Genomic DNA, 23,376 nt, shown 5'->3' with positions numbered 1-23,376 from the left:
AGTAAGCCTTACCTGTTGGCATTGACCCATACAATGGTAAGATAAGCAAACCTTCAACAGAACCATCTTGCACATCATAGCGGTAATCAATAGATTCTGCTTTTTGGAAAAGTAAGTCGCATGTTCTTTCTATCTCAGATTGTCCTAAAGCAAAATACAGAAGTACTTAAAATATAAACTATTTAGTGAGGACTTTACCTTGTTAGTTTGCATCAACTCTACACAATCTAGTCTTTTATACATACTATGGAGATGTCAGTACAACTGCGAGGGTAAAGGAAAATTAACTGGTCACTTGCAGTCTTTTCAAACTGGGATTTATGCTTAGGGTTTCTGTGCAACAGTGATGGTTTAGATATGTATTTTGTATCAGGTTTTATTAACTATTTCAGCAACCTGAATTATAAATTAACTGAGTTTTTGCCAGGAGGATTATTTAAGGAGCTTCTCTTTTCTAGAAGACAGCAGGGAAAACTTATACTGTACAAATATACAATGCATTGCTTCATTCTTCTACATGAATATAGAAAAACCAATCTGGAGTTTATCTTCTCTCCCATATTGGAAAGAGTTGATCAACTTGATTATTTTGTTTGTTTAAAGCCCCCTATGAAATCAGGGAGAGGTTCTGGTGTGCAAGGAATGTAAGAACAGGTCCATAGAAGAAAAGTGACACACCAGTCATTTTCTTTCCTCTTTTCACATCCCATAAAACAAGATTTCATGCTCCTGCTTCCTAGTGAGGCAAGCTGTGTAACTTTCTGTATAGAATCTTTCTTTTCCAAAGGGCAGAAGAGTGGATATATAACTAGATGTGGTTTATTTTCAACTTTTTGGCTTAGTCTTTATTATCTAATAACACCTCTCTCAAGGGACTATATCCTGCCCTGGTAGGGGGCTGGACTCTGATCTTGTTGTTCTGTACTTCTATAACCACTAGTGACTACTGCCATCACACAATCCAAATCCTGAAAGACTCTTGGCTGGACTTATAAAGAAATAGGGAGGTAGTTAGGGCATCTTTCTCCTGACACATTAGGATAGGACAGAAACATCAGGACTCGAGGCAATGTTAGAGGTATATAATAACCACAGTTGGAAAAGCTATCCGAACAGCTTTAGGGTAGGATTTTTGGAAGTGCCTAAGTGACTTAGAAACAAAGTTCTATTATCTTTCAATGGGACTTATGGTCCTAAGCCTTTTGAAAATCCCACTCACAATCTTTAAAATCATTACATGTTTGCCACAGCCACTTTCTCTACATTTGCCTTCCCTACCCTAGCTCAGTTGTGCATTGCTGCAGTGATGCATCTAGACACAGCTCTAATGCCCCCAGTGCCCACTGTTCTAGAATGATCTGGGCATTCAGCAGTAAGACAATTCTTTCTGTTGGCAAGGCCACCATTTGGCACAGGATAGAGTTTTTCAAGTAAAAAGGAATTCTCACCAGTCAGAAAAACCAAGATGTCTCCCGCTGACTCATTCAAGTGGATATCCAGGGTCACTTTTACAGCCTGAAACAAGCACCACTAACAGGATTATCTGCTGGAATTAGAGCTTTTCTCACGACTGGTTGTAACTGAAAGTGTAAATCAACTCCCTCCTCCCACTTTCCACCACAAAAACTAGGAAGCTTGAGAAACCAGCCTTGCATGAAGTGTTTAATTCTTCATGCAGAGATGAGCTCCAATGCTCTTTAAGAGCTCATCACCATACAGCTAACAGAGAGAACATGGCAAACAGGCAAAGGAAAATAAGCAATACCTCTGTAACATAAGCAGAGCTTTCTGCATCCTTTGGGCCAAGCAGGCTGCAGAATATCTCCTTGATGGGATAATTCCTTCCTGGAATGTCCACCACTGTGCAGCCTCCAAAGAACTCTGAGAGCTTGTCTACCTCCAGGGTGGCTGACATCACCACCACCTTCAAGGCTTTCCTTCTCTTGGGAGGCTTCTTTTGTTGGAATAGTTTCTTCAGCAAGCCAAATAAAATGTCCTGAAAGAAAGAGTCACCTTACCTTCGCAAGTCAACTCTTTGGAACACAAATGCCCACTGAAATACATGGGGAGGGGTTGATTTTATCCCAGAGCTACTGGTAAATGGGACAAAATTAAGCAATGTGCTTTGGGGGCACAAGTGCTTTAAAAGGTTTTTTCCTTCTTGTAAATATTCTGGTTGCTCTCTAAAGCTTAGCAACAAAATGCTTAGTAGGCTTAAAGAAACCCAAGTTTTTTTCCACAGCTCTGTAACATCAAGCTGAATCAACACAGCTAAAATACCTTGCTTCTCATTCCTAATTCTCCCCTCAGTTGCAAAAAGACAACTGTTTTTAAAGCAGTGCCAATACTTTTTGTTAGTAGTTCCCCCACAGGAAAATGGCACTTCCTTGTGTTTGTGCTGCACTCAGAGGTGGTCTCTTTCCTCAGTTATTATGCAAAAAATAAAAAAATGCAAAAAACTGAAGTAGGGAGAGGTGTGGGGAAAAATCAGATCCACAGGCTAACTGTCAGAAGAGTGCAACCCTTTCCCCCTCACACTCCCATCTCAGGAGAAACTTGTAAAGTGTAAATGTGCTTTGGTTTAATCCCTTTGATTTAATGCCAAAGTTTAATAGAATACTGGGACTTACAGTGACAGAACACAGTTATATTTTTTGCAACATTGATAACCGCAGCTGTATCAATGAAAATATGCTTGTAACATGATTACAGAAAAATGTCAAAACCATGTGTGCTACAAACTACGGTGGGTAGTAGCCAATCTCATGGTTTCACCTAGCATGTTTGTTTAAAAAAAAATTCCCATCCACTTTGTGCAGTGGAACCTTGCTAGTAACTTTCATGCTGGAAAAACTGACAGCTTGACTGCTGTTTTTGAACAGAACAGCTAATAGTACCAGGAAGAGTGTTGACGGGACTTTAAACTGTCAGATGTTGCAAATTCAGTAAATAAGAAGCCAGTTCATGCTGTAGTGAAGTCATAAGAATACACCAGAAGTAGAGAAGACCATTGGTTTCAGAGAAGAGCCTCACTCCCAGCCAGAAGGCCTTGGGGATTGTCCAACAGCCAAAGGAAGGAATAAGTAGATTACAGCAGTGGAGACAGTCCCCCAACTGAACAGGCAAACACAGAAGCACTACGACCTCCCATAGATAAACTGTAAACCTCAAGGCATTCAAAGAGAAGAAAAAAAGACAGCCTATGCTACATGGACCTTCTCTATCTGGATGGTGCAGATAAGGGGGACAACACGTTTAATTATTAGAAGAGTGGGCAAAGGAGTCAGGACCCCTGGGTTCTAGTCTAACCTCTGACAACAATTCACTGTATGAGATTCTAGATAAATCACTTAACCATTCTATGACTCAGTTAAAAGCTTTCAATTACTTCTGTAAAATGATGGTAAGTCACACAGGAAGGTCAGGAGGTTTAGTTAGCATGTAAAGCACTTTGAGATCCTTAAATGAAAGATGCTATCAAGGGGCAGAGGACCAGCTTTTTAGTCTCTTATAACTGAACTAAACAGAATTAACTCCTCCAAGAACTAAGGACCATCACAACCCTCACCACTTTCCATTCTGAGGTGCGTTTCTTTGACCTGGCCTTCTCTCACAAATACATAGCAACATGTACTTTCATAAAAAAAAGCCAGCCGACCAAAACAAGACACTCCACTGCAAACACTTCTCCCCTTGGAGAAGGAATGGGAGAACAAATTAATGACAGATGTTAGTCACATCACTTCACACACTAAGGGGATGAGTGCAGCATAAGAACCTATAGAGAACAGATCTGCAAGTTTCTTTTTAGTTATACTGAATGACGTGTGTCAAATAAAGAAACACTCACTGTGCTTAAGCTCCGCTCATGGGCTTCATCCAGTATAATGACGCTGTATTTGGTAAGATGGAGGTCTGCCAGTATCTGTCTCAGTAAGCAGCCATCAGTCATATACTTGATTGCAGTACCCTGAATAGTTTAACCATCCATTCAGTTATTGCCCTGGATATGGATTTCATTACATACAGTCACATATCAGGAGCGACTACAGACTGAAGTTGATGATTTAGACTTTTCAAGGTTAGTGAGAGACTTTACATGCTATAATTAACGTACTAAGCCACAGCCACAAAAGACACTTACTAGGTTTTCTGAAATACTTAAGAAATGTTTTAAATACTGGACTGTGTGTATTTGTAATGTGCTATATTTCTAATCTGTGCTGTCCCTTTCTTCTTTTCTAAATTGAGGGATCTCATCATCACCTCCTAATGACAATCCAATAATTCTAATTACAAAATCACAGTTAAGTATTCACCTACCCCACGCACATTCAGACTGTTTAAAAAACAACCTTCTTGATGAGAATTTGTGGGTTCTGTGGCTATCCTTCAGTTGTAATATGCTATGAAATCACGAACAGCATATAAAATCGATTTGAGCCATATTTCAGACTGCTAAGGTTGCATCTCCACCACAGATACAGATGCACATACAGAATGCAATTAAAACAGACATCCTGGATGGCAGAAAGCAATTTTAGATTTAAACTAACCCACAAAACAGATCATGATGAGCGTCCAAACTTTGTACAAGCACCTTTATGTAAATGTGCATGTAGCTCAAGGACAACCTAACTGAAAGGTATTGACACATAGCTTTATTTTACATAGGTCATATTGACAACTTGCCAGGAACTCAAGGGCTGCACCTGATTTGTATTAAATGGAACCACTTGCAGTCACCTCTTTTAAAATGGAGATGTGCCTCACAGAGACTATAGGGCCCAGAATGCAATGATTTATCTTGCTCCATTAAGAGAGATTTATTAACGTTATTTTAAAAAAATAATCTTCAACTCGTACCTCAGAGGTGCAGTCATCAAAGCGAACCTGATATCCCACTATGCTTCCCAGTGAAGAGTTCATCTCCTCAGCCACTCTCTGAGCCACAGACATGGTAGCTACTCGGCGTGGCTGAGTCACACCAATCACTCCATGCTTTAGAAAGCCTACAAAATGCAAAGAAATTGCTTCATCAATGAATTACCTTCGTGGTAGGTTAACTGTTGCTAATATATTTTTAAAGTCTTCACTGACTAGTACCTCCCTCTCCTCTCACTCACCAGTGAAGTTCAACACACATCATCTTTGTTCAAAGATTTTTAAAATATTTTCCCTGATCAATTTTGCTAACAATTTTTGGAGAGGAGAGTGACTAGCATTTGTGGGCCTCCTGGAAAAAGGAGAGCAAGAAACAAGAAAATTACTTAAATTTTAAAGAGTATATTAAGAGTATCGTCTAACTGAAGGGTTTTACACTTCACCAACAGCATATTAAGGAGAAAATAAATAGTTACCTTCTTCAAATAGATACTTAGGGAGCTGGGTAGTTTTGCCACTCCCCGTCTCCCCAGTCACAATAAGAAATGAATTGTCTCTGACAGCGTCAACTAGTTTCTGCCTGTATCTGTGAATAGGGAGGGCTCTGAAGTCTGAGTTTCCTTTGTCTTTTTCCTTTCGGCAACTGCATTTTCTCTCCATTGGGGCGACAATTTGAGAGCTCTCCTGTGGTGCAGATAGATAAATACACCTCCCAATGTTATAATTACATGCATGTTTGATATTTGTATCACAGTATACAGTAAGTGTTCTGTATTTCACATTACATTAAACAGAGAAAAACAGGCCCTCTTTCAGACTAATCCTAATGAGATGAAATTCGGGAGCTAGCAGAAGGTGGAGTCAGCTCAAGACATTTTCCAGACAGCTTCCTAACAGCAGAATTCAACCCCACTAAAGCACAAACCTTGGAGTCTCACATGAGAGGCAACACAACTCTTCAGTTAGGATGACTAGTGCAAATACTGAACTCCACAACACTGGGTTTGGTGGGATGAAATGGCCCCTGCCCAAACCTAGCGGTGTACTGGAGAACATAGCTACGCTTGTACACTGCCTACATGTAACCCACCATCCCACATTCCCCATTAACCAGGGGAGGGGTGGGGGCGGGCAGGTGCCATTTCACTCATCCCCAAAACACAAACAGTAACCCGGGAAAGGAGCGAGCTGGGCAGGATCCATGACACCCCCTCCAGCCCCAGTAACTAGGGAGGGGAAGGGGTCGGGGCAGGAGCCATGACACCCCCCCCACCCCAGTAACCAGGGAAGGGAGGGAGGGGGCCGGGCAGGAACCATTAAACCCCCACCACCACCACTCAGAGAGAGGGAGGGAGGGGGCCGGGCAGCAGCCATGACACACACAACACCAACCCCCCACCCCCAGGGGAGAGAAGGGGGGCGGACAGAAACCATGACACACACACACACACCCCCCTCCAAGCCCCAGTAACGCGGGGCGGGGCCCCGTTACTCCCCACAAGGCCCACAGCAGAGCTAGGAGAGGCCCCCCAACGCCGCCGTATCCATGAGGAGTGGGTCCCCCCGCCCGCAGTGGGCGAGGCTCCCTCTACCCTGGCCACAGGTACCTACCACCTAACTCCAGCCGCTCCCGCCTCCGGGGTAGGAACCCGGCGCGCTCTGATGACGTTTGTGCGTACTAGGGGGCGCTGCAGCCGCCGGGGAGATGGGGCAGGCTCGGGGAAGTTGTGACCCCGCCCCCTCCTACCCAGGCCGTGCCCATCCTCATCTCCTAGCCCCGCCCCTCCCCCTGCACTGGTCTCCACACAACCCCTGCGCCCTGCTGAGGGTCAGTTTAGTGCCCCAGGCCTGCCCTGAGCCCCGTTCTTCCCCCACCAGTGTCTCCACTCCCTACGAGCTGGGGGACACAGTCCCTGCCCCGGGGGGCTCCGCCGCCCCAGGGCTCTGCTCTCTCGCAGCCTAGGGGGGCGGCTTCGGCTCAGGACTCCCCACAGCTCACCCTGGCAGTATGGGAATAGGTGCCATAAAGCATGGAGAGGGGCACAGGCCGCGAGGCTGCCCCATTAAATGTAGTAGGGCCCTGACCCACCCGGGCCCTGCCCCAGTCGTCCACCCCAAGGCCAAGTGAATGTGAGACCCCACTGGGCTGAGAGAGTAACACTTTACCCCTACTTGTAACAGGTGAAAAGGAGGGTGCAAGGTTGGGGGGAATAAGGTCCCCCCTTTTGCTTAAACCCTTACCTCTGTCCCTAAATAACAACAGAGTTGGTTATTCAAACCAAAAGACTGTCATTGTCACTGTTGACGCTGGTTTTTGCATTTCACTTAGCGTGGAGAATGTGAATACAGCAACCTGTTTTAGTTTGTTTATACATGCTTCCTAACTGGTTTCATTTTCTGGTTCTCATCCACTAGCCCAAAGGCTGCAATGTTTGCTGTAAATCCAATATGGAACAATTGAAATCATAACAAGAAACACTTGTTGATTAAATAAAAAAGGTTCAGGGAGTGTTTAAACTACCTGCAAGTGACCCATTAATTGGAAAATCTTTCCCTAAAAACAATAAATTGTCACAACATAATTGGAAATATTACAATACAGTTCCAAACTTAACTATATTGTAAAGTGACATTAAATATATGCAAAAAGAAGAGGAGTACTTGTGGCACCTTAGAGACTAACCAATTTATTTTAGCATAAGCTGTAGCTCACGAAAGCTTATGCTCAAATAAATTGGTTAGTCTCTAAGGTGCCACAAGTACTCCTTTTCTTTTTGCGAATACAGACTAACATGGCTGCTATTCTGAAACCTGTCATTAAATATATGATGAAACAAAGACCATTTGAACAAAATCAAAAGCCTCCTTCAGCTTAATACAATTTAATACACACCTGTGATGTTTTCATTTTGATTGAAGAACCTCTTCTGAATGTTTTCTGGTTTTGATACTCTGGTGTGTAAATCCCAATATGCCCAGAAGGTGGCAAGCTAGTTATATTTAAAGATTATAGGGAAAAAACACAAATCCCCAAGTAAAAGGTAAATGCAGTATTATTGCTTCCACTGAAAGTAAGATTTCTGTGTTATTTAAACAGTAAAATCAGCAATCAAAAGATTAAACATGGTGAAGAGAAGGGTTTGGACGGCACTTCCGTTCATCAAGGTAGTCATCAGTATATCCACTACTGTTAGAAAGGATATGCAGAAATTATATGTACATCCTAAGATTTAGTCTGTCTTTAAGAACCCTGTTTATGTGCATTAAGAATGTTTCACCTCTCACTGGGATAAATAAGTGATGAGTACCACATTGTAGATGTCTCTTATTGCATAAGCACAGAACTAGGAGCAAGAAACTCCTAGGTTCTAATCCTACACTCACCAATGACTCCCCTTGCCATCATGGGCAAGGCATTTAACCTCTATACTTCAGTATCTCCAACTGAAAAAATCGGGATAATATTTACATAGATTACCTACGTAGCTCACAGAAAGTTTCAAAGACTGATTAGTTAATGTTTGCAAAGCACTTTGAAGCTATATCGCTGCCAAATATCATCATCATTAGACACCTCCAAACATATACACACTTGTTATGATCAGTTCATCAGTGCAGTGAACCATTTGTATCCAATGACAAAAACTCATCTATTAGCCAGTAGCACACAAATTGCTCATCACCTTTTGACAAATTGTTCACATACCATTCTGTCTTGCAGCTTTCATATTCCCATGTTTGATTACAAGATATTCAGATACTCAGTAGCCATAAATCTTCCATATCTACCTGAAAACTTCTACAGAAATTACCCAAAATGACTTTAATGTTCATCTGGGAGCATGAAAAACATTCAGTTTTAAATCTAAATTAGTATAATCAATATATCGTTCTCTTCACTCAGGATACAGTATGGGATGTGGCAATACACAATATGCTATGACTTCATTTTATGCATATGTACCTAATTTATTACCTTAATGTGGTAGTGTTATGTTGCTACTAGTAACTCACTCTGCTAATAGCATTCAAATTAACTGTTTTACTATTCCCCAGTGAGGACTGCAAATATCCCATCATTGCATTTTCTTGGCACATTTTTAGAGATGGTAATTTATTAAGTGATATTCATCTGTATATGTTTTTTCTTCCAGGTTTTATTTTAATCACACATAACTCGCACTGTGTGTGTAGGCAGTTTTACACTGTAACAGTTTATGGAACCAGGTGAGGTGATTTTTTTCCCCCCTCTTAGGGATGGCATGTTTGGTTTTAATCAAGCTCTTTGGCAGTGTTGAACTATGTCCTTGCAGTATATCGTGCCTTTCAACCAAGAATCTCATGCTGCTTAAACATTAATGAATTACACGCCTTGAGATATTATTTCAGTTTTGCAGATGGGGAAAACAGACACAGATTAAGAGGTCTGTACTAACAGCAATTTGGCAGAGCTGGGGAAAAAAAATCCAGGAATCCTAGCTACAATTCCCTGCCCCAACCACTAATAAATGGCATCCGCATCCTTATAGCTGCTATGCTAATAAATGTGCTATGTGGGGTTGCACTTTTGTTTTCAGGTTTGCTAGAAAAAAATGCTCTTGGTCTAGGATTAGGTTTAGACACCACTGCACATTTGCTCACTGAAAGAGGACAGTGCTACTCTGCCACCTACCCTAGCTGAATTGTGCTGGACACACAGCAGTGAATGTGTTTTGCTTTCTGCTGAGTAGAGAAATAGTTGAATACAGGAAACATTTCAGTCCTTAGTTGGACAAACCTGTTTTATCACCAACCTTCCAAGAGGTGAACTCTCTGGGGAATTTCTCTGTCCCTGTTCTGGAAGAGATGGTCTGTTCCATGATGAACATAGCATCCCCTAATGGCTGAAGAGAAAACCACATCTATTAATTACACTGAACAAGTAGAGACGGATAATCATGAGCCCGGAATCTCCATATATGGGAGCTGACAAGAAGAGAGATCCCTGAGCTTTAATTTGGTTGCAGACAAACGTAACATAAGCCCGTGTTTTACATAACCCAACCTCATTTCAGATAGTCAATAGTTTTCCTTTTTCTGATTCATAGCTCCTAAGGTCAGAAGGGACCATTATGATCATCTAGTCTGACCTCCTGCACAATGCAGGCCACAGAATTTCACCCACCCACTCCTGCGAAAAACCTCTCACCTATGTCTGAGCTACTGAAGTCCTCAAATCGTGGTTTAAAGACTTCAAGTAGCAGAGAATCCTCCAGCAAGTGACCCGTGCCCCATGCTACAGAGGAAGGCGAAAAACCTCCAGGGCCTCTTCCAATCTGCCCTGGAGGAAAATTCCTTCCCGACCCCAAATATGGCGATCAGCTAAACCCTGAGCATATGGGCAAGATTCACCAGCCAGGTACTACAGAAAATTCTTTCTTGGGTAACTCAGATCCCACCCCATCTAACATCCCATCACAGGACATTAGGCCTATTTACCATGAATATTTAATTACCAAAACCATGGTATCCCATCACACTATCTCCTCCATAAACTTATCGAGTTTAATCTTAAAGCCAGATAGATCTTTTGCCCCCACTGCTTCCCTTGGAAGGCTATTCCAAAACTTCACTCCTCTGATGGTTAGAAACCTTCGTCTAATTTCAAGTCTATTATGTTAATGCCCATCCTTTGTGTCACTAGCTATGAGTCAGCAACATTACCCAAAAAGATCTGTATCCCTAATGGAGGATGGTTGCTCCAGACACAATATTATTTGTAGAATTTTTCCAAGAGCATCACAGTTGGAAGAAGATGCCTCCTATACTCTAATTTTTCACTGAGTTTATCTTATAATACTTTGCAGTTCTATAGCACTTTCAAATGAGGAACTCAAAGTGCTTTACAAACAGACAATTTTTGCCTCCAAACCCCATTATGAAGTTACTAAATATTGTCTCCTTTTACAGATGGGGACATGGGGCTTTTTCTTCAGTTTTCGCATTGAGTAGACTGTGTTCATGTGTTGAGACCCATGGAAGGCAGAGACTGAGTCAGTAGTCAGGAGGTCAGACGAGATGATCACAATGGTTCCTTCTGGCCTTAGAATCTATGAGTGCTTCTCACAATGAGTAATGGTTATAGAACCAGGCCCTCCTGTCCCAATCCTGCAAAGACTTATGCACGTCTTTAACTTTATGCAATTGCATAGTCCCATATATATCAATAATGATAGGGCTAAGTTGTTTTTAATCAAACTGTAAGTTATTCCTTTGCATATTAAACCTTGGCTGTGACATTTCTGCCCAGGTTATCATTTCACTATGGTACTATACCACCCTTACATGCCTAGCCAGATCACCCTTTTTAATTTTAACTACAGACTCAGACACACAGCATACACAAACGATTACTGTGCTTGTTGGAGATGTCAGGTGCAAGTTATGAATAAAAAGATCACTGGGGTTAATACTTGGACTCAGCTGTTTGCAATCTCTCAATTGCAGAAATCTAGTAATGCACAGATGGTTTGGGTGCTAAGTATTATAAACAACTCTACGACACTCTTTTGAAGCCACTGCCTAAGATGTATCATGCAGTCTTCGTGGCCAAAAAAAAAAAAAAAAAAAAAAAGTTTCCGGCAACCCTTAAAACATTCTTGTTCTCTGTAACATTTTATATACAGCTACATAAGGCCAGGGTCCAAAGCAGTGTTCTTACAGCAGTGTAGACTTTAGAACAGTCTAGATCTTAAAATCTTACCAAAGATTCTGTCCTTAAGATTAAAACATTACCTTCCCAGTCTCCTCTCAAAAGATCAGGCAGGGTTAATTAGAAATGGGTGCTTAGTATATAAATGTACACAGAGTACTGGAGGCTGTCTGGGCAGAAAAATTCAAAGTATTAGCCTTTTTAGATGCTGAAAAGGCATTTAATAGGGTCTACTGTTTTTTTAAACCCTCATAACTTGCATATGTTTAGATTAGGGACACATTTTGTACAGTTCATTCAAAACCTAAAGCCTTTCTTAATATCAGTAGCCACAGCTCCTCTATAGTATTCCTGGAAAGAGGAGCGAGATAGACTGTTCCTTTCTCTCCACTACAGTGCTTGCCCAGCCACAGAGACCCTAGCTACATAATTTCAGAACTGTACCATCCTTCAGGAAGTCCACCGTAAGCACTGCATGTTATGTTCTCTTCAAATCCTAGTTTTTCTATACCTGCAGTAATGAAAGGTATTAGGTACTTTTCAGGCCTGCACCTCAACTAGTCATAAGCTTTGAAGATATCCTTGCATATCAGATCTTATCCCTTTTCTGATTTCCTTATCAAATGAGCAAAAGAATCAATAATTTACCTAGGCTTCCAATTCCCAATAGACTGCACCAGAGCTGTGACTTAACCATATACCCGCTAACAGGAAAATAACTAGATAAGAAACGCTCCTCACAAAAGAGCTCTTATTTTTGGCCTATACAAAATCCTTGGGCCCAAGTCTCAGTTACTCCAGTCCTGCAGTTGCTGCAGGGACAAGGGGAGGCAAAAAAGTGGCCCTAATCAATCTTTGTGATGCCAATATTCTGGGGAGCCAGAGGCCTGCTTGGTCACTGGTGCAAATCAGAGGACCCTCAAGTCTCTTATAAAACTTACATGGTATTTCCCACTGCCCCCTGTGCACTCTGAAAAGCAATGAACAGTTGTAGAGCAGAGTGGTCTGGCCACACACAGTTAGCTGGGCACATGGAGCAGGGCTGGCATGAGCCTTTATGTTGGCTACACATGAGCCAGGGAGACTGCCTGAGCATGGATTTATTCAAGAGGCTACTTATGCCCCTTTTAGGCTTATTTAGTTTGCCTGAGTGGCATAAATTGGGCCCCTTTCTGCTACACCTACCACCCCACAGTGGGAAGAACTTAAGAGTATCTGGCAGCAAGACACTGGTAAAGAAATCTCTGTAGAAAACCAGCAGGACACACTTGCCTCATGAAAAGTGGGGTACATTCTACTTTCAGTTACATTGATGTAAATCTGATGAAAGTCCATTGAAGTCTGTGGAATCATTGTAGATTCACACCAGTGTAAATGACAGCAACATTTCTCATTAGACATTTATACCTCCCTTGTCACTATGGTATCTGAGTTCCTTGGTCCCTGTCTTCCCATCTTATCAGACCCACTACATATTGCTAAATAGAACTCCCCGCAAATGCTTCAAGACTGCCTGACACGTACTCTATCATTGTGTTTAGAACAGTCTAGATGTTGCCAAGTTTTTGACAAAAATCTGTACTGACCCATTCATACTTTATAATAAGGTTGATAGTCTGCCTTTAGTACATGATCTCTTCTAAATGAGTCAGTCAGTCTGAGATGAAAAAAATCAGTGATTCTCCCTGAGATATACCCCTGTGACAGCCAAACTAGAAATGGACTGTCCAATTCCCTGCGCTGGACATTTTGATGTGAGCATCTCTGCAGCCTATAAAGTAGGCTATCCACTTCACACAGTAACCTTTTTGGCAGCAAAAAGTATAAGTCAGAACCCTGGCATCCTTTCATTCAACAGATGCAAGAGGAGATTCAGAATCACTTTGGGAAAGGACAGCATGACAGACATTGCAACTTTTTTTCAACAGACCTGAATGGGTGCTCAAAATTCTGCGGATCCCACAGCCCTCGTTACACATTGTGATTAAAGGATCACTTACCTCTTTTCCACCACCTCCCTCCCTTGCCTTCGTTTTGACGGGATTGTTAGATGTATCTTAATTAAGAAGAGAGCTAATATGGGATCTGTTAATCTAATATAAGAATACATGCGTCACCTATCACCATAATCTGTGAGCACCTCAAGGCCATTAATTATTGCATCCTCATCACCCTTGTGAAATATTTAGTTGTTACCTACATTTTACAGATGGGGAACTGAGGCACAGAGCAATTAAGTGACTTTCCCAAGGTCACAGAGAAAAATTTTGGCAGAGTGGGGAACTGAACCAAGATTTCCTGAGTCCCAGTCCAGGGTCTTAATCACAAGTCATACCTGCAGCCTCTTAAGAGGAAGGTATCAGTAGTACACTATACTCTGGACAGCCAGTATTGTCAGTGACTGACAATAATATTATGGACTTGGCTTTTTCTCCCAATAAAATACATTTAAAATAAATCCTCACTCGCAGCAACATTTTTGCTCTTAATTTTCAACTTTCCATCAGACACACTGTGTAGTCAGGTCACAAAGCCCCTCCCCCTTTACTGCCATTATGACCAATTCCCCAGGGTTACCCAGAACACTTAATAGGTCTGTCTGAGCATCCAGCAACAAAAGGGGAGCACATGGCAGCCACACACACATCATGTTAATGACTTAATTTCCCTCTGTGGCCCTGAAAAAAACCCTGACCCTACATAATTGCAGTCCTGTTATTCATGAGGCTTAAATTGTGTGTCTTCATGAATTTTAATGGGCAGTCCATTTTCTTTCTACTAATCCTGCATTACGCTGGGAACCTTCACATACTGATTACCCTCTTAAGCTCTTTCTTTCCTTCAGCATCTTAGCTGCTGTCCCTCAAGCTACTGTGTTTTGAGATGTTGTCCTCTGTGTTCAAAGCTGGTCTGGCAGCTAGACAGCTGAGATTAAAGTGCTTTAAGGGACTTTGTCACTAGAGACTGGTGGCTTTGTGCATCCTTGTAAAAAGAAGCAGGCCTGTCTAGTGGGTCCCCTCTGAATAACCGCTCATTCATTTTGTCCATGATTTGCCAAACAAACAGTTGTATCTCGTTCCTTCTTTTCCTTGTGCACGACCCCTTCAGCATCCCTGGGGATAAGCAGCATAATGTTTGGTACGGTACTTGCCAGTGGGTCTGTAATATAATCCTATAGCTTTACAAGTTTCGTTTACCATTTAAAGGGATCCACAGAAAAGATTAGGTCTTGTCACAGAGGCAGAAGCCCTTCAAATAATTCCCCTTAGACTGAGCTTGTGGAATTTTCCACATTATTATTACTACTATTATTTAATAAATGAGAAGTTCTGTATGCAAACAAAGTACTGCTGTTATTTGTACAGTTACATAGGTGTGCTCGGTGCTCTACGGCCAAATATTTTATATGATACATTCTTAAAGTTTAAGGCCAGAAGGATTATTCTGTCATCTAGTCTGACCTCCTGTATATCACAGGCCAGAGAATGTCGCCCAGTTATCCCTGTATTGAGCCAATAACTTTTGTTTGACGAGAGCATATGTCCCCAAAAGGCATCCAGACTTGATTTGCAAATATCAAGAGATGGAGAATCCACCACTTCCCTTGGTAGTTTATTCCAGTGGTTAATCACCCATCTCTACCCTGAGGCCCATCTCTACCAAAGCCATTCTGCTAGAGAATTCAGACCAACACACCCTTGTTTCTTAAGATGCCAGCCTTATACATGATGAATCCTGAGATTTATAGTACAATGCTCAATTAATAGGACACATAGTGCTAGTTGTCTAATGACTAGAGCAAGGAAGACTCCTGGGTTCTATTCCCAGCTCTGCCACTCACTGTGAGGCCCTAGACCAGGGGTAGTTAATAAGTGGACCGCAAGCCAGACACTTTTGAACAGACCCCACAATCTTTTTACTTATTATTGTTGTTGTTGTTTTGTTATTATTATGTTCTCTGGAGTGTATCCTTGATTATACATTGATCAAGACATTTGTACCTTGACAAAAAATAATTAGCTACCCCTGCCCTGGACAAATCAATCCACTGCTTTATACCTCAGTTTCCCCATCAATAAAATGGATACAATACACAAGGATGATTTGAGTTTCATTATTATTTACTATTTGTATTACTGTATACCTAGGAGCCCTTGTCATGGACCAAGACCCCATTGTGTTAGGTGCTGCACAAACACAGAACCAAAAAGATGGTCCCTGTCCCAAGGAGTTTACAATCTTAGTATAAAAAGAAGAGGTAATAGATGGATACAGACAGATGGGGGAATATAAGTAAACAATGAGAGAATATTGGTCAGCATGAGAGGCAGCTCCCAAGCAGCCTAGCTGTTGTCAAGTTTTTAGTGAGCAGCATGGCAAAGGAGGTTTGAGGAGGGTTTTGAAGGTGGCTAATGAATTAGCTTTGTGGATGTTTACTGAGAATGCATGCCAAGAACGAAAGGTTAACTAATGTTTGGGAAGCACTTTAAGATCCTCCAGTGCAAGGAACTACACATAAGTCTGAAATATCCTTATATGCAAACAATTATACAAAGCCACCGATCTTACTCCAGGGGAGGGTTCTAGAAGAATCGGAATTCCAAGTAAAACAAAATATCGCAACGGTAAACTGAGCAGATTTTTAAACTTCCCTGGGAAACAAAAGTTGGTGTTATCAGAAAAACGTTGTACCTATCCTTTAACTTGAAAGACCATAAAGAGGGTAGAGGCAGATCTATTCTCTTCCACTTAGTGTGACTGGGATTTGGCAGGACAGTTCCCCTTAACACAGAACATACCTATTAACTATTTAATACATTTTGTGCAATGTGGAATAGAAAATTAAGTGGGGAACTGTAAAGGTCCCCACCCAAAGCCTTTATGTTAAAAAGTAAGTTTACAATGTTTCCCCAGATCCCACATAAGCTAACGATTTTTTTTAATGGAACCTGTTATAACTGCATTTAGTTAATGTGCTGCCTTTGTTTAGAGAGGAGTTGCCTTCCATTCATTCTTAAGGGCTCTTATGGTCTTTCAGTGTGGATAATCTCCTGACTATATTAAAAACACATTATTCACTCAGCTCCAACTCTTTAGCTTAGCCACAGATTTCATTATTCCCACTATAAGGACCATCTGTCACATTGTGTTTGGTCTGTATAGCATCCACTCTCACATGGTACTCTGTGCCTATCTCACTCTCAAGTGTATAGGAGCTGGGAGGTGCTTTTCACATCATGGATTGAGTCCTTAGACTGGAGGCTCTTTCAGGTCAGAATCCTGGTATGTGGCACAAGTGAGCTAATGCACAGCTCCATGTACACATATCCCATAATAATAAGTAATTATTATTTCCTTATCAATTATCATTGTCTTGAGGCTTTGTGTCTTGCATGTTTTGCAATGGCTCCCAAGGGAGATAAGGATTTCAGGCTAGATCCTAAATTGCTTTGGGATTTTGCACACGATAGGCCTGTAAAATTGCCAATATTTGAAGAGAGCTTTTAAGTATTTGAAGAACACTTCCCCGCTTTTAATATCTGGCTATTTTAATTTTTTTAAATAGTCCAGGTATTCTTGTAGGAAGTGTCTTGATCCAACAGTGGGTGCTCCTTTTTCGCCCTACATATTAAGTTAGTGGTTGGATGAACACTAGCCATTTGTTTGAGTTGTGGCTCTTTGGGGCTCCCACATGCACACCTAGATCTCCCCAGTTAAACAGCCACATTGAAATCTTTGCCTCTAGAGACTGATCACCTCAGTAAGGGCAGCAGGATCAGTCCCTTTTTCTAGAAGGTAGCCTAAAGTAATTGGGGACCAAAATTACAGCAACATTAATCAGAGAGTGATCCAGTAGAGAGTATTATACCAGTGGTAAAGTGCATTAAGGTAATTGATCATGTGCAGTTTAATTATCCTATTCCATATGGCAGAATCTGAGCTGATTGTTAATAATGAGTCTTTTTAAAATTACATTAGTTTTCCCAGTTTGGTGATTGTTGCATATATTTAATTTCCTGCTGGAGTCTTAGGCCCTTACATTCTCTCCCATAGTTTACTATTGACAGAACTTTTGTCTCTTGACATCCCAGTCTGGATTCAGAAGGCCATGGTCTGGTTCTCTTGTACTGTGAACAATATTTTTGAGTTATTCTGACAAATGCACTTTTCTGTAGTAGGTACAAGATATTTCCTTGGCTTTCCAATGTTGTGTCTGATGAATGAGTATTATTCAAGAGGTTCATGTCTTTATTTAAACCAAGGTAGCCTCCGAGGCATTGCATTTGATCTGACAGAGACCTGTGCTCTACAATGCAGGTTGTGATGAGCCAAATTTTTAGAACTGAGATGCAGCCCACAGGTTTCATAAGGGATTAACATAGAAACTACAGGCCCTAGCATCCAATGTTCCAAAGCCCAAGTTCAGCAAAGCATTTAAACACACTGGTGAATCAGGGCCCAATGACTGAACTTCCATATTCAAATGACAGTGACTGTAGTCTGCTCTATTTGATGCAAACCAGGTATCCAATCCTGAGAGGTGCTGATTGAAGTTAAAGTGCGCTTGCTGAGTGTTTGAATAACCGGACATGACTCTGGTCTTTCACCACCAAGACAAGTGTACTGGGGATAACATTAGCCTTTGTTAGAATAATTTCTGTGTCAATCCAAGTTAGAGAATAACTAAGTAGCCTGTTCTGTGTTTGGCACAAGGCACCTTGAACCCACTGACACATGGTTAAAACTATCACAAGATAACAGCGCTATTGATTAACACAAACCATGACTGTAGGAAATGAAACAAAGTGTACGTAGTTCTGATATTTGCCTCCTCACTATTATATCTAAGAGCCTATAGGGTCCTACAGGAGGCACCTAAAGCCTGTCAAGGTCAGGTCCTCAGTGTGACCCTTGGGTTCCCAGCAAACTGCAAACAAAGCCCTCCTTCAGACAAAGATCAAATGCCCCGATGTAGGTCTCTTTGAAATGCATAGGTTCAAATCATATTTTCTCCCAACTGTGACAATGCCATTTACTATAAGAAATTCTCCTTCAAGTCCTCCTCCTCTGGTATAGCAGATATCCTCCAAGACTGGGTATTTGGGTGTTTTCTATCTTTGCCTAATATCACCACTCAATATGGGCTTTAAATATCTCTGATATGGAGACAACACCAAGATGAATTGCTTTGTTGACAATTGTCTGAAACCTTTCCCCCCACTTTCCCTGCACTTTGAGGGGAATGTTTAATTTAGATGAAGTAGTGGATACGCTCCAGTAAATTGATTCATTGATTAAAATTAAGTTATTGATTGCTGGTATTCCATCCCTCTTGGAGAGGTACTTTTCCTTTTGTTCAGTACAGGGTGTGCAGAGTTTTTTAAAACACTAGCCCACACACTAGGGATTCAATAGCATTCTGTTTTATAGTCTGTTCAAAAGCATAACAAAACATTTATCATCAGATTTTCTTTTCTTCAGCTACCACTGGCCTGTGGACAATTCATGGGATTTTTAACCAGGCTTTTTGCAGCAGAGCCCTCCTTTCATCATTTCTCACAGTGATTACTCTAATTACTTTCCGGTCTCTCCTTCCAACCTATACTTTAGTCACAATACTAGGTCAAAATGCAGCTTCTTGGGTCCTCGTCTGTCCAAAGAAAAAAGGTATCCCATTTCAATTTGGATTAGACTTTATTAGTTAAAAAGTAAGTTTAACGTGAAGTCCTCAGAACAGAGAGAGCACAGCCAAGAGCAGTGCCAGCATCCCTCCACGGTGCCTTGCCAAGGAACGCTCAACCCTGAGCTAAAGGGTCCACAGCTAGCTATTGAGACAGGAGTTCAGTTTCCATGGCTCTCTGCCAACACTACCATGTGGTTGTCACTTGTGATGGTGGTTTTTGGGGTGCAGATGTTTGTCCATTAGGAATTGAAGAATGATCCATAAGTGAGGGACTTCATATCTAAATACTTAGATTGTAAGCTCCTCGAGGCAGGGACTTTCTTATTGTTCTGCATTTCTGCAGCACCTAGCACACCAGAACCCTGATCTATGATAGGGGCCCCTTGGTGCTACTGCAGTATAAATCACAACAATTAGCAACCCCTTGAGCCAGCTAGTCCTATCCTGCAGCCAGTTACTTTTATCTTTCCATCACAGGTCATCATACAAATCCATCCATCACATTTATTACACTTGAGTGCTATTTTGCGGATTACTTTTTGGACTGTGATAGCGACCACAGGCTCCCATCAGAGATCAGGGCCCTGTTGTGCTGGTCACAATACACACATACACAGATAATAAAAAGTGACAGTCCCTCCCCTCAAGGAATTTGCATGCCTACTTTGTGTCTGAAAATACTGACCTGTGATTATCAGGATTTCATCCCTTTCTTAATTAGGCTGAGAAGCACAGTAGCCAGAAAGTCCTACTAGGTTCTCACTTAAAGCAATATAAATCAGGAGTGTCTCCAAGTGATGGTGCTCACCTCCTTGCAGAATCGAGGCCTTACTGATAATGTTCTTTGTTTCTATAACTAGTTTGGCACTGCAGATCATATTGTCCATGAAGTTTTGTACTCAGTGATGAAATACAATGTGGGAGTAGTGAGCTACAACATCCATATGACAGCAGGATGATCCTAGTAACAGGAGCAAAAAACCTCTGGGTTTCAACCCACATCTCTGTGACAGGTATCCAATCTGTGGTACTGGTAGTTTATAACCAGGCAGGCAGCATATTTATTTACAAACAGATTTGACTCTCTTTTATATTTTAAATCCAGATGATTGAAGCCAGAGTACTAAATTAATTTAATCTCTTGTTTTCTACAATGACCCTTGAAATGTATAATGCAACGCCCATACAATTTAGCGATTGATAAAGCATGACACTTTTAATGTGTTTTTCACATTTCTCTCTAACATACCAAGGACTTGAGTAGTAGATGCTTGCCGCAGACGATCTGAAATGCTTTAGGCATAGCAGCTTGGGAGGGCAAGGGGAGGAAGTTGGATGGTTGAGGGGATTGTTGCTAACAGGATACAGTGCCTTTCGCTTCTCAGACACTGGTTTGATTGGGGCTCTAGTTGGTGGGAATGGCAGTTGTTACCATCTCACAGCTCTTCAATAGCAGATGTGAAATGAGTAGAGGTTTGGGGGAGGGAGGGAGGAATGATGAAGGATGTCAGTTACGTTCCCAGTGGATAAGTGTCCTCATCACTAAAACCTCCATTGTAATTGTCACCTTCACTAGCAGGCTCAGGAAAAAGGCCAAGGAATTAACTCCCCTCTCTCCACTAGGCCTAGTCCCTCCAGATCACACCAAGGGATCAGTGCTACAGGTGTGTCATAAGAGAAGCTTGCATTGCACCTGCCTGTGCTGTATCTTGTGTGTGAATCAAGCGAGGAGCCTGTCACTCTTGTACGTTTCACTAGCAGAGTTGAGTAGTTTACAAACCTTATACAGTAGGAGCCAACAAGTCTGCATACATTATGATGAGAGATTGGGAAAGTGCAGGGCTTTCTCCCCCGTGTTATGATTTTGCTGCTGTTCCAAGCTGATTTCACTCTGGTTTCCACTCAGATCCTTTCAAGTCCATTACACATTAACCTAAATGGTTCCTTTATAATTGGAGATAGCATGCAGACTCCTTGGCTCCTACAAAAAAAAACCTCATAGAAAGAACTGCTGGAAGGATTACACTGCATCTCACCAGGCCCACATAGCTCTGCATCTGGTAACGGTGAAGAGACTAGAGAAGGCGCAAAGCTGCAAAGATCCCAATTTCCCCTGAATTCAGGGCCATTGGAGCTAGGCCTGTCTACACTACAATTTTTTCCCTGCGTTTGTAACCATTCAGATTAATAGGTGTAAAGGCTAAAAGGAGACAAAGTGGGTGAGGTAATATCATTTATTGGGCCAAATTCTGCTGATGGAAAGGACAAGCGTTTGTGCTTCCACCAACAGAAGTTTCCACCAACAGTAAGTCCAATAAAAGATATTACCTCACCCACCTTGTCTCTCTCCTATCCTATGACCAACACGGCTACAATAAACACTGCAAACAACAAAAGGCTGGAAGGGACTATTATAATTGCTTAGTCTGACCTCCTATATACCTCTGCCCACTTGCCGCCACTTTCATCAAAATGAGAATATTTCCCCTTCATAATCCCGTCGATCACCAATGGCCATATGTATCGTTCGCCATCTGTCCCTGTTACACTCTAATGGCAGGCAGTATGGGAAGACCCTTCACTGGTTTAACTTCTCTAACTGGCTTCTAGTTAAGTGATATTGATGTAAAGTATCCATTTAACCCTTCTTCTCTAAAATAAATATCTATTGAAATCCACTATTGAAGGTTTTGGAGGTCTGGATGTTTCTAATGTGAAGGAGCAAATATTAATATTCTATTGTCATCGTTAGTCTTCAGAGTTAAACACTCTGCTGAGATAAGGTGGGGGCAATTCAGGCCTCTCAAAACTGTTGTTTCAGGCTGTTTGCAGACTCAGTGAAGCAGTGCTGCCAATAATAAATGTCAGCAGTGTCTGAGCACTGTGCTAGGAGCTTTTTGGCCTATGGCTTTCTAAAAACAAATAAAACAGTGTGTCTCAAACAAACAAAACAACGTGTCTCAAACAATAAAATACCTCTCATTCCAATTTGGAAAGGCATAATTATACCTTTACAGCCACTAAAAGTCTATAAATTCTTGTTGATGGAAACAATCAGATGGAATAATTCAATTCCTCTACCTGATCTATGTACTTTTCCTTTTACTCTTTACACATCAGAGCTCTTTCAAAAGTGCCCTCTCCCCCTTCTCTCATCGCTGTGATCGGTCTGATCAAAGTGCATTCCTGCCTTATTAGCAGCCTGATCCAAAGCCCATTGAAAACAATGGAAAGATTCCCATTGACTTCAATGCACTTTGGATCAAGACCCTGGGGCTTAATGCTGCACCACTGCAATCAATGGGAGATTTAGTTGGGAGCAGGGGAGGGCCTAGAACACTGATCTTGAGATGACATTAATTTGATGTACTAAAAATGATAAGGCCTAATCCTTCTCCATGAGTAAAGGTTGAAGGATCGGGCCCCTGACTACGTTCCCAAACACAGTTCAGATCTTAGATACAGTAATACGATATCAGACAGAGACAGGGTGTTAGAATGGAGAGAAGTGGAAGGAAGGAGAAGCACATATTCAGTATTTCGTTCCCAATGCATAATATGTAATTACAGGCACAAAACCAGTGGGTCTGATTCTGATCCCACTTCCGCTGGTGTAAAACCAGTGTAACTCCATCAACTTAAATGAAGTTGCTCCTGATTTACACCAGTATAAGTGAGATCAGAATCAAGCCCACTATCTGATCCATGATCTCCTAATGTATTTCGTCTGTTGCAAAGACAATGGGTCCAAAACTCTTCTCACTTATACAGGTGCAAATCAGGAGTAATTTCATCAAAGTCCATTGAGTTCTACCTGGTGTGAGAGGAAAATCAGGCCCAATGGGTCAAATTCTGCTGACAGTTATACCAGCGTAAATCCACACTAACTCCAGTGAAGCCAAAGAAGTCACTCTGCCTTCGCACTCATATGAAAGTAGAGCATAATTTACCCCAGTCTTTATTTGCAGTACATTAGTTTCATATATATATATATGTACAGGATGATTTCCTTTCTTGGGACCCAGCAATTTGGCTGCTAGCATCATGTCAGAGGATATGCACCGTTAATTTGAATGCTTGTGGCATTCACAATTAGAGAAGCTGCTCTAATAAAGAA

At 41.6% G+C, this 23,376-nt stretch overlaps 1 protein-coding gene across 8 annotated transcripts in view; it reads right to left on the bottom strand.

Annotated features, from left to right (window-relative positions):
- The window catches only part of DHX40 (DEAH-box helicase 40), a 58,258-nt gene that overhangs the window by 16,339 nt on the left and 18,543 nt on the right, over positions 1 to 23,376 (bottom strand). For 3 of the 8 annotated variants that reach the window (XR_006286362.1, XR_006286361.1, XM_027820222.3), the window contains exons 2-9: positions 9,678 to 9,767; positions 7,778 to 7,874; positions 5,361 to 5,568; positions 4,867 to 5,012; positions 3,851 to 3,970; positions 1,766 to 1,996; positions 1,449 to 1,515; positions 13 to 144 (exon numbers count right to left, since the gene is read on the bottom strand). Coding sequence is in view for 6 of the 8 variants with exons in the window: in XM_027820222.3 (XP_027676023.2) it covers positions 13 to 144; positions 1,449 to 1,515; positions 1,766 to 1,996; positions 3,851 to 3,970; positions 4,867 to 5,012; positions 5,361 to 5,568; positions 7,778 to 7,874; positions 9,678 to 9,757 (1,081 nt within the window). In the remaining 2 variants the exon portion in view is untranslated. Of the gene's footprint in view, positions 1 to 12; positions 145 to 1,448; positions 1,516 to 1,765; positions 1,997 to 3,850; positions 3,971 to 4,866; positions 5,013 to 5,126; positions 5,237 to 5,360; positions 5,569 to 6,335; positions 6,466 to 6,495; positions 6,617 to 7,777; positions 7,875 to 9,661; positions 9,768 to 23,376 lie in introns of those variants that run through there. The other 5 variants (XM_037880528.2, XM_037880527.2, XM_027820223.3 and 2 more) reach the window with 5 other exon arrangements.

The sequence above is a fragment of the Chelonia mydas genome, chromosome 17 (genome assembly GCF_015237465.2).
Source record: "Chelonia mydas isolate rCheMyd1 chromosome 17, rCheMyd1.pri.v2, whole genome shotgun sequence".
NCBI lineage: Eukaryota > Metazoa > Chordata > Testudines > Cheloniidae > Chelonia > Chelonia mydas.
The sequence above is the reverse complement of the archived record's forward strand: the minus strand, read 5'-3'. Positions and strand labels throughout refer to the sequence as shown.